Genomic DNA, 17,860 nt, shown 5'->3' on the forward strand with positions numbered 1-17,860 from the left:
GACAATGTTTTCTGGGAGTATTCCTGAGCCCATGTTGTGATTTCCATTACAGTAGCACTCCTGTATGTGATGCAGTGCCGTCTAAGGGCCGAAGATCACGGGCATCCAGCATGGTTTTCGGGCCTTGACCCTGACACACAGAAATGTATCCAGTTTCTCTGAATCTTTGGATGATATTATGCACTGTAGATGATGATAACTTCAAACTCTTTTCAATTTTTCTCTGAGAAACTCCTTTCTGATATTGCTCCACTATTTTTCACCGCAGCATTGGTGGAATTGGTGATCCTCTGCCCATCTGGACTTCTGAGAGACACTGCCACTCTGAGAGGCTCTTTTTATACCCAATCATGTTCCCAATTGACCTAATAAGTTGCAAATTGGTCGTCCAGCTGTTCCTTATATGTACATTTAACTTTTCTGGCCTCTTCTTGCTACCTGTCCCAACTTTACTGAAATGTGTAGCTCTCATGAAATCCAAAATGAGCCAATATTTAGCATGACATAAAAATGTCTTACTTTCAAAATTTGATATGTTATCTATATTCTATTGTGAATAAAAAGTTTATGAGATTTGTAAATTATTCCATTCCTTTTTTACTCACAATTTGGACAGTGTCCCAACTTTTTTGGAATTGGGTTTGTAACTATCTATTGCTTACAAATTGCTAAACCAGTGTAAATGCAGACATATCTTTTGTGCAACTTGACATAATATAGTAAAGTCAATGCACCAAAAAAAAAAAAACAACAACAACAAAGACTTCAAGATAAAATAAGCACCACTATTATAGAACACAGCATTTCAACTCTAAACTGTCAGAGGGGGGTTGTTTCATTGTAATCTATCCTTTGCTTTCAGTACAAAACCCCTGTGGCTAAAAAGAGCTGCGGTGAGAGTATTAACCTGGCATAAATGCTTTAAACACTCCAGGCATCACAGGAATATGCTGCAATAAAATAGAAAATCATTTGAGCTGATTCATTTCAGTGAGTTTGATTTTAGTACACAACATATAGTAATACAAATCCAAAGTTAGTTTAAGTGCACAGTAGCATTAGCATATCATTGCATTACATTTAGCTTAATGCGTATACACTGGGGTTTCTCAACCAACACTTTGACAGACAGTACTGCGCAAATCTAATTTAATACAAATAATTCAACCTAATTTAATAAAAATAAAGCTTATACAAACGGTTTATTGCAATAAACCCTTTTCTTATCAAGAACCATTTTCCACTGTGTAAGAATCTTTAGTTGAGGTTCTTCAGAAATTAAGTCTTTGATACCTGTACATATACTTCAGGGTTTTTTTTTTTTTACTTCAAAATAAATAAATAAAAATGTACTCCACAAATCCACAGACACTTATGTGTCTACAGATCCCTCATTAACAAAAACAAAAATGTCATATTTTACAGCGCCACAAAATTAGATCAGTTAAGCTCAAAGCTGTTTTAACTGACTAAAAATGTTGATATTCAGATTAAATGGCAAAAAAAGTAAAAAACAGTGCATTAAAAAAAAGAGTATGGCAATTGTTCAAAAATCTTGGTCATTTTATTGCCCCAGGGAGCTCCTTACCTCTTCTTACCCTATGCAAAAAAAAAAAAAAAAAGCAGTTTGTCAAATGTGCTGAGTGTTCAAATATGCAGTATTTATAAAAAAACAAGAAATACCTGTGATACAGCATCCACTTAGATTATGAAACGCACTAGCACAGTACACCTTGCTATCCCATAAGTCCACAGGAGCAGAGTGTCCATCAGATTTGAATAGTTGAATTAAGTTGAAAGTTCATGCTCTGAAAATACAGTCAAAGACAAGTTTTTCCAAACATTCCTCCCGTTTCCATTGGCCTAGAAAAACATAGTTCTGCCCCAAAATTACTCATTGGTTGTGACAAAGCTGAAACAACAATCAGAGTATTGTTTTGATGGCACCATACAGCCTCAGCAATTTGTTATTTATTTTTCCAGGGGCATTAACATGTGAATGGCTTTCTTATAGAATATTTAGTTGGGATAAAACAAATTAATTTAACATCCGAAATAAATAAATAATAAATAACAGCCAGCCTTCAGCTTTAAGGAGTTCAGTGATTGGGGAGGGATCTTCAGCACAGCATGTGTGTGTGTGAAGGTGGTTCTGAGGAGGACAGCTCCCGACATCTCTGCCGTGCCACAACCGAAGCCCGCGAGCGCGCGCGAGTGGGACGGGTCAGCGTCCGGAACAGGTTTGGCTCTGGATGGCCTCCTCCCCTCATAAGTGAGCATTATGGATTAGTGGAGGGGAGGCGACTGTAAATCCCCACTGTTGTGCTGATCTGGATTTAAACGCTGGACAGATACATTGTCATTTGAGGATAGTAGCAGGCGAGCCGGGACAATGGATACGAACATGCGCAAATTTACGGTGCGAAGATGGTTTTCCGTGTACCTGCGGAGAAAGTCGCGATCCAAAAGCTCGAGTCTATGCAAACTAGAGGTGGGTATCACTTCATTTGTTTCGCATGCCAACCTGTGTGTCTTATTTCTTGAATTAAAGGTGTGGAGTGCCTGTAAACCATATCGAAATCTGATTTGCTGTGTAGTTGTGTTGAAGCGCGAATTGTGAAAACGCGACGGCAAATATTTCAGTGTTGTTGCTCAGATTTATATATATATATATATATATATATATATATATATATATATATATATGAACCATGCATTGAGTTTTCAATTAGATTTCTCATAGGCTTTGATTTGAAATAGCCTGAACTTGTCAGAAAAGCATGGGCTACAGGAATGTAATAATTTGGAAAACATCCAGAAGGATCCGCTAAGAATTTAAAAGATCCCATTGCAGTTCATGCTGTATATGTTGTTTCCTTTTGTATATTGTGTACCTTAACACCCTGCATATAACATATTGGATTAATTGCAGCAGGAAACAAACAACAAAGCTGAAAGTAGTTTAATTTGTAAAAAAAAAAAAAAAAAAAAAAAAGAAAAGAAAAAAACGAAAAAACGAAAATGTAAACAGTGAAAATCCTACTCCAAAACAAGCATGTAATTTTATTTTACAATATTGTAGAAAGCCTAAAATATTGTTAAAATATATTTATAGGTAAACATATTATTTGTCACCTAAATTTACAGATAAAGCGGCATGTTATTATTATTATTATTATTATTATTATTATTATTATTATTAATATTATTATTATTATTATTATTATTATTATTATTATTATTATTATTATTATTATTATTTTTATTATTTTTATTATTATCAGAGTTATTTGTATAACTCTGATGGTGTTTTTTGTCTCTGTGTGGGCAAAATTATACACTCAATATGAATTATTTTATTATTTCTAACAAGTGCTGTAGAGTTTTATTATTATTATTATTAATTAATTAATTAATTAATTAATTAATTAACACTATTTAACTTATTTTACAGTTAGGATCTTTAAAATATACTCATCAAATGATTTTCAATTGAGCTTTTATCAATTTGTATGGTAAAGTAATGCCAGCCACATCATCCAGTATTTACTGTGGAATTTTGTGGAACATTTCCCTCGGTATATTTTATTTATTTATATATTAATTTATTTTTTAAGTATAATTAGGCTCAAGATTATTATTATTATTTTTTGATTATTATACAATTTTAGAACAACTGCAATATGATTCTCATCAGAAGCAGTAGACAACAGCATGTCCTGGTTGGATTTCTAACAGCTGTGGACTCTTCCTATGTTGTTTTTGCCGAACAGTCCAATGTCTGCTGGCAACAATGATCAAAACTAACATACCTGTCTCTCAGTATAAATAGTTAAAGCCTCAGAAGAGCTGCATTCTATGAAGCATCTTTGCCCTTGCCCTGATGTCCAATGGATAATGAAATGAACCCAACTTTTATGTCTGTTGTCTCTGATACCTGTACACTAAACTGATGAGTGTGTGTGTGTGTGTGTGTGTGTGTTTGTGTGTGTGTGCGTGTGTGTGTGTGTGTGTGTGTGTGTGTGTGTGTGTGTGTGTGTGTGTTTGTGTGTGTGTGCGTGTGTGTGTGTGTGTGTGTGTGTGTGTGTGTGTGTGTGTGTGTGTGTGTGTGTGCGTGTGTGTGTGTGTGCGTGTGTGTGTTTGTGTGTGTGTGCTCACTGATTTAGAATTTTAGTACTTGTTAGTTTTTGTTTCTTTATGGAATACATTTTGTCTTGTTTATTTATCATCTCTGAAATATTTAAATAGAAAAGCTTTCTTTTTCATTGTTAAGCAGCTAAATGTTGTCACTGTTGTCAGACATTTCTGATGTGTTAAAGCTCCATGCATCACTGAACCTGACAAAACTCTTGACATGAAATGATGAGTCATGGGATGTTCAATTGCCAAAACAGTATTGAAATATTGGAAATCCACATGCTGCTCAGTTTTAGATTAGCAAAGCACTGCATGCACTGTACCCTGTATTGTCATTAAGATCCATACTCTGGATTATTTTTATTCTGAAAAGATGTGTGCTTCAAGCATGGAGATCTGCATATTCCAAATCAAGCACATCCCTTCCCCACAATTATGTTTTCTTAGTATTTCACTATTGCAGTTATAAATATTCCACAGTGTTTAATTAATTCCACACAGTAATTGAAGCAACTCATTATTTCTCAAATGTCTTTCAATGGCATACTGAATTGGAATATCTAAGATATTTGACTCTCACCTGTATGCACTGTATTTCAATATTTCTTTTAATGTTCATGAAAAATCAAAAATCTGTCCAAAAGTATGTTTCTTTAAGAGAGAACAAATTTACTGTCACTTCCAGCCACTGTATTAGAAACACCCTCACAGCAGTTGTAGCGACTAGTTTGTAATTTGATGCAGGTATATTCTAATTTGAAGGTAATATAATTAAAAAAAGTACAGTGTTATAAATGTACATAATAATAATGCCCTTAATTCATCATTTGGGCTATAATAAAGTCCCACTGTGTACAAAAGGTATTTTCTACCATCTTATTAAATTCATGTATTAACTCTAGGATTGAAATGTCAGTAATTCTGAGCATAATAAGTTTAGATGCTCATTTTCAGTGTTTTGAGAAGGTCTTGATAACCTTTAATGCAGATAGAGACAGAACCCTGAAGAGAGGAGATCATATTTAAACACCAGTGATAATTATAGTCAGCATATAACACAGCCCGTGAAATGAAATGGCTGGAGTAATTTAGTTAGTGCAAACACAGGCCCAGCATCACTAAGCTTTGAAGTCATCGGGTTTGGCAAAAGCAATCAACAGTGATAAGAAGACAGGTTTAATTAAATGTGAGTTCAGTAATCAACATTGCACAATGCAAGACAAATAGATCAGTTTATGATGTCAGTCTGTGATGTAATAGCAAACAACTGGCCAATGTGATGCTTACATACAATATATTACATTTCCAATGCGTTTTTAGAGTAGCTGTTTTCAATTTATGAGTATGTTAAAGGAATAGTTCACCCCAAAAATAAAAATTAGCTGAAAATTCACTCATCCAAGTTGTAGATGAGTTTGTTTCTTCATGGGAAAAGATTTGGAGAGATGTAGAATTACATCAATTGCTCACCGATGGATCGACGCGTCTCCAGTCCATCAGTTAACGTCTTGTGAAGTAAAAAAGCTTTCTAATTAGCAAGAATTGTTTGTAAAAACAGATCCATCTAGACGTTTTTATAGCTAAAATATGAGTTCACTATCCATAACATTGCTTTCTCTAGTGAAAAAGTCGTTTAGTCTGAACCAGGAGAGAAATATGCAAAGATCAAGCACTTTTTTTTTTTTCTTACATCAAATTCTCCAGACAGAGTAGTGTGACTCGTCAGGTTTTTTATGCAACTAAATTAACCTAGACCTACAAACAGTCAAGTAAATTGCCCACATATTTTTATTCTCACCCCTAAAACAAACTTTCAGCCAGTGAATCCATGAGAATCGTTTTTAATCTACAGGAGACAGGCGTTTATGGAATAATCTACAATTCCTCACAGTTCCCTTAGGTACTGTAGCATAAACAAAGCAATATTTTTGCATAAAACAAACAATGTTGTTCTGTTATGATAATAACATCTGTGTTTACAGAATTGAAGAAATACAGACATGAAAAAAATAAATAAAATAAGATGAAAATATAAAGGTCACCGATGATTATGCATCTTTTTACAAAGGAGAGTTTTGTTTTTTCTTTCCTTGTTGTTGTAATACACAGGTATATCGGCCGGATAAAAATGAGTACAGTACTTACTTACTTCTTTCTTTGAAGTTAATTATGTTCTTGATACAAGGTAGCTATTGCCATATATGCCTTTTAAAGAAGCAAGATTTTATTCATCCTTTTTTTGTAAAGGAAGCCATGTAATTCTGCTCTCATCATTCAGTATTCAGGGTTACATGTAGCTTTATCTATAATTTGATGCATGTTAAGTTTATTAACAATTCATAATATAGCTAATCTACTTATGCAAGAGCTGAAGTTAAATCCAAGCTAATCTAAGTCTAGGCATTAATTTCTATCCATATCAGGTTATGTAATGCTGTCCAAGTTGTCACGTGTCAGATTTGCAAAGATATTATAGATTTCATTATGACACATGCACTTGTCTTGAGTAGTTACTTCAGCACACCAACATTTACCTTCTGATAAAAAATCTGTACATTCCAAGAACTGCTGGGAATTCTATTATACATATAACGTGAAATAATAGAACACTTTTTCAACAGTAAAATCTCTAATCTGTTTGAATGCAAAGATTTTACAGCAATGTGTTGACTGCAAACAATGCCATGACGATTTAATTTGGAAGTGAAATTGAACTAAAATAGGAGTTCTTTGATGTTTTAACCTTATTTTGTAGAAGTGTGTAAAATATATCCAAGATTATGTGAAAATATATTTGTTGCAATAAGACAATAGGCCATGCGTTACAGAAATTTGACAACAGTAAAGGGAGTTTTAGGCCCTTCAATTTGTGCTGTGCCAAAGAAAAAATGACTGCAGTGCACAGTTTTTATTTTGACACAAAGGACTGGAATTTTGACTTGAATTGATCAAATTTGAATTATTGTGAACATAAATCAATAATCACACTGAAATACTGTGTTCTGTTAATGTGTGAACCATATTATTTGTAGCAAACAAGCTGTATACAGTAATAATTTCAGTAAGCTTTGTGCTCTGTTACATTTTAATAAACAAAGTATCAGCTTTAAAATTAAAGCTACAATAGAATAAATTCCATTTTGGCACTTTTTAATGTGACATGAGCATTTGCTTTAGCACCTCAGTTCAAGCGGCACATGAACCCATCGTATCTTTCTTTTTACTACTATAGTACGGAATAAACATAAATGGACATCAAAAGGTATAGTATAAGATACAGTACAACCTACTGAAATGTCTCATGTAATCGCTTAGTTGGTGTTTCAAACTGTGAGATCATTCAACATCCATAAACTTATCAGTCAGCTTGAAGAAATAACTATAAAGAAAACCATTTGCTAAATATATGCACTATATTGCATATTCATAGCTTTACTTAACCTGTTGTCTACATGATAAGAAAAAACTCATGGAGCTAACGGTATAATTCACACCTCCTATATAACTGCATGTTACTAATGAAGACAAACAGACTGGATGTGTGCAATACAATATGACAACATTTAGGATGCACTCAGGAGGAGCCCAAACTCAGTGGCCAAGAGGTGCTGACAAAGTTATGATTCAGGATATTGGCACACATCGTGTGTATTAAACAATTCTTTAAGACTATCGTTCTCATGCTGAAAAAGTAATTAATTTTCCACTTTAAGTGAACCTTCTGTTCCTAGGACATCTAAATGTTGTATTAAAATGATGATGCTGCAAAAGGAGGGGAGACATAAACACATGATACTATGACTGAAATGTTAAAGTGTTTAAATAATAATAAAAAATGGCACTTTTAATTTGGCACCAATATTTTTGTTTCGTATTATGGCCAATGGCTTCTTAGGTGATCGTAAACATTTAATTTTTTGATTGAAAAAGTAAGTACAATATAAACATTAGATATTAAGTTGACTGGATTTACATCCAGTTTCATGTAACGAAATAATTAAAGAAATAATTAAAAAAAAAAAAACTTTTATTTTCGAATTTGGCACAAAGCTGTTATTTTAGAAGGCTGCATAATTATGGTGTCTTTCATTCGAAACAGATTTCATGTGAGGAGTGTGCGTATAATGTCACACAGCTCACAATGGGCTTGTATTAAACCTCAGTTAGGTGAGCAAAATGAAATAAATCTAGTATCTGTTTGCTTATTATTGCAGTAGTACAGTTTTTAGGCAATCAAAAGGAAATTATTTTGTGAGATGAGTCTGAAAATGGAACCACTCAGGCCGAATCCTAAATTGAAAACTAAATTGAAAAGCCTGGTTGGTCTGTTGACAAGTGGAAGTTTTATTTATTTATTTTTCTTTAGAAGTGACAAATTCTAAATCAATCTTTGATCATTTCCTTTCACTTAAACTAAATTCAGCATATACAAGTTATTTAAATATATAAAGGCGAGGCTAGGGCTAGCTGTCATATAGATATTTCTCAAGATGAGTTTATTTCTCTTGAAGTTAAATTATCACCATTGTTACTAAGTCACTGTACATAAATTACTTATCCACTGATAAAGTAAAGTAAGGGATTACTGCTCAATTTTAGGAAATTTAATTACAGTTACTTACAAAGTACAGGTGCTGGCATCAAAAAGTTGATTTATTTCACTAATTCCATTCTAAAAGTGAAACGTTTATATTATATCCATTCATTACACACAGACTGATATATTTCAAATGTTTATTTCTTTTAATTTTGATGATTATAACTGACAACTGAGGAAAATCCCAAATTCAGTATTTTAGAAAATTTGAATATTGTGTAGGTTCAATATTGAAGACCCCTGGTGCCACACTCTAATCAGCTAATTAACTCAAAAGACTGTTCACAGAGCTCTGTGTCCAAGCACATTATTAGAGAGATGTAGGTAAGGAAAAAATGTGGTAGAAAAAGTGTACAAGCAATAGGGATAACCGCACCCTGGAGAGGATTGTGAAACAGAACCCATTCAAAAATGTGGGGGAGATTCACAGAGTGGACTGCATCTGGAGTCAGTGCTTCAAAAATCACTACACACAGACGTCTGCAAGACCCCGGTTTCAGCTGTCGCATTCCTTTTGTCAAGCCACTCTTGAACAACAGACAGCGCCAGAAGCGTTTCGCTTCAAAAAGGACTGGACTTCTTTGAAGTGGTCCAAAGTTATTTTCTCTGATTATAGTAAATTTTGCATTTACTTTAGATATCAGGGTCCCAGAGTCTGGAGGAAGAGAGGAGAGGAACACAATCTATGTTGCTTGAGGTCTAGTGTAAAGATCCACAGTCAGTGATGGTTTGGGGTACCATGTCATCTGCTGGTGTTGGTCCACTGCTTTTTCTGAGGTCCAAGGTCAACGCAGCCATATACCAGGAAGTTTTAGAGCAATTCATGCTTCCTGCTGCTGACCAACTTTATGGAGATGCAGATTTAATTTTCCAACAGGACTTGGCACCTGCCCACAGTGCCAAAGCTACCAGTACCTGGTGTAAGGACCATGGTATCCCTGTTCTTAATTCTTAAACTCGCCTGACCTTAACCCCATAGAATATCTTTGGGGTATTGTGAAGAAGAAGATTTGATATGCCAGACCCAACAATGCAGAAGAGCTGAAGGCCACTATCAGAGCAACCTGGGCTCTCATAACACCTGAGCAGTGCCACAGACTGATCGACTCCACGCCACGCTGCATTGCTGCAGTAATTCAGACAAACAGAGCCCCAACTAAGTATTGAGTGCTGTACATGCTCATACTTTTCATGTTCATGCTTTTCAGTTGGCCAAGATTTCTAAAAATCCTTTCTTTGTATTGGTCTTAAGTAATATTTAAATGTTTTGATATACTGAATTTGGGATTTTCCTTATTTGTCAGTTATAATCATCAAAATTAAAATAAATATTTTAAATAATATCAGTCTGTGTGTAATGAATGAATATAATATACAAGTTTCACTTTTTGAATGGAATTAGGGAAATAAATCCACTTTTTGATGATATTGTGATTATATGACCAGCACCTTTACTTGCGTTACATAGAGTTAATCATTCTAACAGTTCTAAAATAAAAACTGAACTTGAAATCTAAATTTACTGTTTAAAGATCAAATTGAACGCAGTGTCTTTAACCCTTTGTACGCCTGCGCATTCACTTTCAGTTTTTCCTGATTTCACAGAGAAACCTTAAATACTCAGATACAGACTAAAAGACTTAAATCAATTGAATCTAAAAGGGACTGTTTTTATTTGTGTACACTGACAATAATAACAAAACATTGTGCTTTTGCAAAACAAACATTATGCACTTTCTTCCATCTCGGTGAGCAACTTTCTACACATCACAAGCTCAGCGAATATTTGACACAGAGACATACCCATATGAAACTAAAGTGAGATGTAGTCTTTCTCGTATCTGAGCTCATTATATGCAGTCACTTGCATGCAAAAAAAAAAAAAAAAAGATTTGTCTAATTTTCATAATGTTTGATGTGAGCTATTTACTCTTCTTTAGAAGAACAGCACGATCTGACATGGCTTTATTCAGCAGAGAAGATAAGTGAATTTATTCTTACATAGATTAACAGTTAACAGGTTATTTTTTTACATAAACCTGTACGGATTATACTAGTTGGGCTTTTCCGGAACATCCTGCCAAACTGAAATGTATTGTTTAACTTTTCTTAAGCCGTCTTGTTATTCAGAGTATTTCTATTTGTTAAAAAGAAGGTCACCTTATATGTAACTATTCTATGTCTAACTCAAATTGAAAGAATAAAAAAGTTTAATTTCTATTAAGGTTTACAGGGATTTTAAGATGTAGCCTAATTAGCAATTTGAATAATCCATCCATCCATCCATCATCTTCCGCTTATCCGGGGCCGGGTCGCGGGGGCAACAGTCTAAGCAGAGACGCCCAGACTTCCCTCTCCCTAGCCACTTCCTCCAGCTCTTCCGGGGGGACCCCGAGACGTTCCCAGGCCAGCCGGGAGACATAGTCCCTCCAGCGTGTCCTAGGTCTTCCCCGGGGCCTCCTCCCGGTGAGACGTGCCTGGAACACCTCCCTGGGAAGGCGTCCAGGAGGCATCCGAAATAGATGTCCGAGCCACCTCAGCTGGCTCCTCTCGATGTGGAGGAGCAACGGCTCTACTCTGAGCTCCTCCCGAGTGACCGAGCTTCTCACCCTATCTCTAAGGGAGCGCCCAGCCACCCGACGGAGAAAGCTCATTTCGGCCGCCTGTATCCGGGATCTTGTCCTTTCGGTCATGACCCACAGCTCATGACCATAGGTGAGAGTAGGAACGTAGATTGACCGGTAAATCGAGAGCTTTGCCTTACAGCTCAGCTCCTTCTTCCCCACGACAGACCGGTACAGCGACCGCATTTCTGCAGAAGCTGCACCGATCCGTCTGTCAATCTCACGTTCCATCCTTCCCTCACTCGTGAACAAGACCCCAAGATACCTGAACTCCTCCACTTGAGGCAGGAACTCTCCACCAACCTGAAGTGGGCAATCATTTGAATAATTAAGTTACTTATTAACCAAGTTACTGTTCAGACAGTGTAATTAGTAAAGTAATGTAAATATAATACTGATGATGTAATTAGTAATAGTAATTCATTACATTTTGATTATCTAACACTGATTATCACCAAACAAGAGTTTACAATTGAAATCATATATTCTGCTGACGGTCACAATGAGCTCTTTTGCTTGGCTTGGCTTTTATGTGCGTAGCTCTACAGGAGCTGTCAGAAATGTTAATCAGGCCCCAGTGCTGAGACTGAAGCTTGTATATCCTCAGGTTACTCATCATCACGTCACAGGAGAGGCCTGGACTCGACTTTGGTTATGCAATGCAGCTGTGCATTTATTTATTTGTTTGCATGGCGTGCCATAAGCCGGTTTAAGCTGTGTCTCTGAAGTGTGTCAGTCCCAGGATGGTGCATCATTCAGCTGTGCTCAGTGTTTGAGTTCACAGGCACATTTCTGCAGTGTGGCAGTCCAAACTGTCCCCTCTGCAGGCGCCCACCCTCACCTGGCAGAGCCAGAGAGAGATGACTGCATTAAACTCTTTCACTAAGCTCCATGGTTACTGTTACTTGCTCAGACAGAGAAAAGTGGTCGTAAAGTGGTCAAATTTAATAAATATATAGGCTAATTTATGTGAAAACAGCAACTGTGGTTGCCAGAACTTTACCATAAAATTTATTTTTACAGATTGAAGTTAAATTTGCACTAAAACATATATTTCATAAAAATCATGGTAACACTCATTAAACTTAATGCAATACAAATTAATTTAACAAAATATGACAGAACCCTAATATATATAAATAATATGAAAAACAAAAAAGCTAGAAAACACATTGTTATTTCAGTATAAAGAAACATCAACTGTGACTTTTTTTTTACAGTGTTTTAATGTAAAATGACATGAAATGGTCCTTTAGATATATATATATATATATATATATATATATATATATATATATATATATACCGTACAGAGTAAGGGAATTTTCCCATGCCATTTTTACTGCTAAATTTACAATCATTTTTATTAATTTAACTTGGAGCAAATGTACTGTATGTGTTCTTGCTGATGTAATACATGTTAATTTGAGCTCCTCAACATTTATTCAAACAAAATACATTTTAATGATCATTTAGACTGTGTACAGTACATGTGTGCGCGCGTGTGTGTGTTGGCATGTTTTTGTGTCATATCAGGACACAACTCTGTATAATGACATGGGTATGACACAGGTATTACAAGGAGAGGGTGACTTATGAGGACATAACCCATGTCCCCATTTTTCAAAACGCTTATAAATCATACAGAATGAGTTTTTTGGAGAAAGTAAAAATGCAGTTTCCTGTGAGGGTTAGGGTTAGGGGTAGGGTTGGTGAAGGGCCATAGAATATACAGTTTGTACAGTATAAAAACCATTACGCCTATGGGATGTCCCCACTTTTCACAAAAACAAACGTGTGTGTGTGTGTGTGTGCTTGACCTCAGATTGTGCCAGGTAGCCTGTCACTATAATTATACTGTAAATCACACTGGATAAATCACAACCCTGCTAATTACTTTTATACTAAAAATAAACCTGAACTTAAGCATGATATTTAACGCTGCTTGTACACTGTAAAAGTGGTAATCTACTTATATCATGTCATCAAATCTGAGACTTTCACTCTAAGTCTTAGACTCTACTCTATGCAACTGCAGTCTGTGTACATAAAGCCTGCATCTTTTACAGTGTATGTCACCGTGCTCTACATTTGTATGTAGTTTAAAGCATTATCAAATTAGTCAAAATATATTGCAAGTTTTGTGTTTGTCCTTTGCTTTGTGAAAAAGCACCTTTGGAAATGTCATTGGAATACATACACTCATGATCACACCATCAGAAGCCTTTTCCTTGACCTGTTTACTACTGTTATCCATAATGCCAGCTGGCGTCGAATCGCCAAATATGCTTAAACGCACTGCTTTATGGCAGAAGCTTTTGTTTATTTCCCTCTGAGCCGTGCCATCTGTTGCCTTTGCAGGATGACAGCATCTTAAAGGAGTTTGATATCAGCCATCATGTGAAAGAGGGCTTTGAGAAGGCCGACCCGTCACAGTTCGAGCTGCTCAAGGTGTTGGGTCAGGGCTCCTACGGAAAGGTGAGCTTTGAAAATGCTGCATTTGACTTATTCTCTGTATGCTACTGTAAAGCAGAGTCATTGATAGCTAAAATTAGATTTGCCATTTGTTTGGATGTAATTTTGTTAATGCATGTGGAGTTAATCAATGTATAACCATTTTTGGCGTCCTTATAAACCCTTCAGTTGAACTTGAGAAAGTCAGGATCAGTTGTTGTCCTGTGTCCCAAAACGAAAAAGTAACTGCCTAGCTATTCTAAAACCAAACAAGTTTTAAACCTAATAAGATCAACACCAAGGCCGTTTAGTAAAGCTGCGTAATCAGACATACCTTTTGGAGAGATTTTAAGAAAGCGTCACATTTATTTTTATCAGGTCAAATCCCAGAATCAATCCCAGAATACAATGCAATTATCTTAATAAAACAGACAAAGCAAAAGACTTGTTGATTATAAATATAATTTGAATTCACTTAATATTGAAACAGTGTTAGTCTTTTACACTGTGCTTATGTGTACTGTGTATTTTGTTTAATAGTGTACTGTGTTGTTAGCTTAGCAACATGCTAACATGCTCAACTGTGAATTGAGTCTTCTTTGCTATTTGTATGAGTTACTTCCCATTTAGAATAATTCAGTTTAATCACTCATGTTCATGTCAGTAAGGATGTTGCCTTAGATGCTTGTGTAGGTGGTTTAATTACTCCACTTCAACTTGTGCCTTTTTCCTTTGAAACACAAAAGATGTCAGGCATGTTCAAAATTGTACAAAATGTACAAATGCCATGTGATAGCTCTCTGTGAGGAAGACACTGACATTTTTAATGCCTTTAAATATGGGCTACATAGGCAGCTCAGAGCAGAAAATACGTAAAGCTGTCATATAGCTTAAGACGACCTGATATATACTGTTTTATGGACATCTTTTATGCTGTTTTCCCACTTTTTTAGAGCTTGAGAGACCCCGGACACTGACTAAGGGCCTGTGTACATCTGGTCACTAAATGTGTTTTTACTGATCAGATGCTCTCTGGTCCGGTTTAACGCCGGTCACTTAATGGTTTTCTCTGATCTATTAGCTATCTGATCATGAACAGATCAAGTGTAAATACCTTCCGAGATGCTTTTGAGATTTAAATCCAGTCAAGAGTTGATCTGAGACGCATTCCAGACAAAACTGGACGAATTTAAATTAATTCAGTTGCTTAAACCACATATTTAAATTGTTCTCCTCCCAAAATGTAAAAAAAAAAAATGTTGAGAGTGTGTTATAAGCTATATGACATGTTATAGCCAGATGTCTTTGCTGCAGATGAGCAGCGGAGTATCTCTTCAGCAAACTGATGATACTAAGTTATCTTACCCGTGCTGATGCCACTCTCTCTCCTCCCTTATGAAAATTAACCATGGTTCATTTCTATAAGGGCTGTTGCAGTCCGTGTTGCAGATCTTGAAATTAGCTGATGATGAATGAAATACAGCGCATTTCTGTTGCTTTTGCTAACGGGAACCCCATTTAATTTAGCATATAATGAGAGATTGAAAATCATATTTATATCGGTTTTGTGGAGACACATTTATGTGGTCAAGTGTAAACAGAACCAATAAATCAGATCTAATAACTATTCAATCAGAAAAGAATACATGGAGTGACCAGGTGTAAACAGGCCCTTATACAGGGGTGTCAAATTCAGCTCTTGGAGGACAACTGTCTAATTAAACCTAATCAAACCTAATTAAACACACCTAATCCAGCTAATTTGGGTCTGCTAGATTACTAAAGGATTACTAGAAACTTCCTAGCAGGTGTCTGGAGCTACAGTCTGCAGGACAGTGCCCCTCCAAGACCAGAGTTCGACACGTGCCCTAAGAAGTGTGAATGTTATGGGGTTTTGACCTTACCTTTCATTTTACAGGTGTTCTTGGTGAGAAAAATCAGAGGTTCAGATACAGGACAACTCTATGCCATGAAGGTCTTGAAAAAAGCAACACTAAAAGGTAAAACTGACCCTTAAGCACTTAAATTATGTGATCTGAATTACAGTATGATTCATCTCTACAAATTTGCGTGCTTTGCATTTGTCAATCTTTCCCTAGTATGCACTGATGTAAAACCTGCAGTTATTATTTCACCACAACATGACATCTAACCTGTGAGTCATAACTGAGCTGCTAGGAGTGCTCACTAACCGATTTCTAAGGAGTGTCTGAATCATCAACTTTTTTAACATGTTCCCACTCAGGCATTTCTCCTGAGTGACAGTCTTTCATTATTGCACACTTCAGATCCACAGCAGCCTCCCTGGAACAAAGACATGAATTCATCTAATAACAAACAAAGCAGATAAATCTGAAGTCTTAAGCATTTGTTTTTACACAAATTTAAACAAAACCGCAGTTAAGACAATGATTCATAATGCTCAAGCTGGAGTGGTAGTTTATTTCACAACCCACATAACTTATTCACTCAATGTAACCATGGTTACATCCCAAAGCCTTTGCTCTCGGCGGATGATGTTGTGCAAGTTCTTCATGTACGTGTGAATGAAAATAACAGTGTTGGTGACTTGCACTTCACTGTCGGACCACAGCAATGCTGCAGCTGTTACATAACACAGACCATTCAGTGTAAAGCACTCGTGTGAATGAAGCATCTCAGATGCTGCTTTTGATGTCAGACTGGTCCAAGATCTGTAGTCCTGCATGCTTGAAGGTGAAGACTGTAGATTTGTCGATGGTAAAATGTACAGAATCTGAGAGTAGGTCATTCATCTAAACACTGAATTTTTAAACTAATAACATACAGTAACATAAATCATATCAGGCACAGATGATCTTGCAATCATGTAAACGAAAAAAAAAAAAGTGCATATCTAATTTCTGTACTTGTGTCTAAATATCCATATCTGATCTTTTCTTAATGAGAAGTTATGTTTTCATGTCATCACTGTAATGTAACACTCATTTAGACGTCTGCATATCCAAACTAAGTAATTGGGAGCTACATGATGACAGGCAGCTAAGAAATGTGTAAGGTACATAACTTGCAGTGAGGAAAATTACTATTATTGTTTTATTTTTTATTTTTTTACAAACATTTAAAGTGGTGACCACTTTGACATGCAGGTTAGTATCAGTATTTGATGATATTCTGGTTATCTATAGCCTTATAAACCTGTTAACCCAATTTTCATTGCTTGATAGAAATCAATATAAGTGTCTGACTCATAATGTCTTGTCTTTTTCTGTTTTGTCTCTAGTCATGGATTTCTTTGTCACAGCCTTTTTCTGTGTTGGTAGTTATGGTTTCTAATTAGGTTTGCACCTGTTTCCTGTTCTGTTGATGATCAACCTTGTGTATTTAAGTTCTCTATTTCCTTCGTTCTGTGATCCTTGTATTAATTAATTTACACAACAAAATGTTTTGGTGGCCTGAAAATGCAAACTTAACTGAAAATTATATTGTTAGTCCCATTAAACTACAGAAACGCAAAATTGTGATGCAATGTCATGCGCATGCATAATATATATATATATATAATTTTTTTTTTTGGACCTGTGTGATCATTTTGACAATGTTTTATAGGCTCTTCACACTGTATGAACATATTAACAGAAATCACTATACAGATGGATGCAAGTCTCTTGATCTGCAATTTGCAATTCATTGTAGAATAGTGTGCTTTTGTCAGTGAAATGAATGACAGTGAATGTGCTATTTTTTCATTGTTTAATCATAATTTTACATGTAATCAAATAATGAGTCTCTTCATTTTGTCTCTATGTATTTTAAGTGCGGGACAGAGTGAGATCGAAAATGGAGCGAGACATTCTCGCAGAAGTGAATCATCCCTTCATTGTCAAACTCCACTATGGTGAGTTGTTTTCTCAAGTGGAGACCTGTAAACAACAGAAGAAGAGCATTTAGACAGGAACATCAGTTTCTGAACCCCCCGTGCTCTACTGAAGTGACAAACAGACAGTGTTGAGGAGTGACTACATAGAAATGCTTCATTCTACAGTTGTATGACAGTATCTCTGCAGCA

General features: G+C 35.7%; 1 protein-coding gene across 1 annotated transcript in view; it reads left to right on the forward strand.

The window, feature by feature from the left end:
- The first annotated feature begins 2,135 nt into the window (after window positions 1-2,135).
- LOC113113004 (ribosomal protein S6 kinase alpha-2) overlaps window positions 2,136-17,860 on the forward strand; it is a 42,081-nt gene continuing 26,356 nt past the window's right edge. Inside the window, exons 1-4 of the mRNA XM_026279087.1 lie at window positions 2,136-2,491; window positions 13,720-13,836; window positions 15,731-15,812; window positions 17,609-17,689. Of these exons, the coding sequence (XP_026134872.1) occupies window positions 2,393-2,491; window positions 13,720-13,836; window positions 15,731-15,812; window positions 17,609-17,689 (379 nt within the window). The 5' untranslated portion in view covers window positions 2,136-2,392. The remainder of the gene's footprint in view (window positions 2,492-13,719; window positions 13,837-15,730; window positions 15,813-17,608; window positions 17,690-17,860) is intronic.

Source organism: Carassius auratus, chromosome 13, assembly GCF_003368295.1.
Source record: "Carassius auratus strain Wakin chromosome 13, ASM336829v1, whole genome shotgun sequence".
Classification (NCBI taxonomy): domain Eukaryota; kingdom Metazoa; phylum Chordata; class Actinopteri; order Cypriniformes; family Cyprinidae; genus Carassius; species Carassius auratus.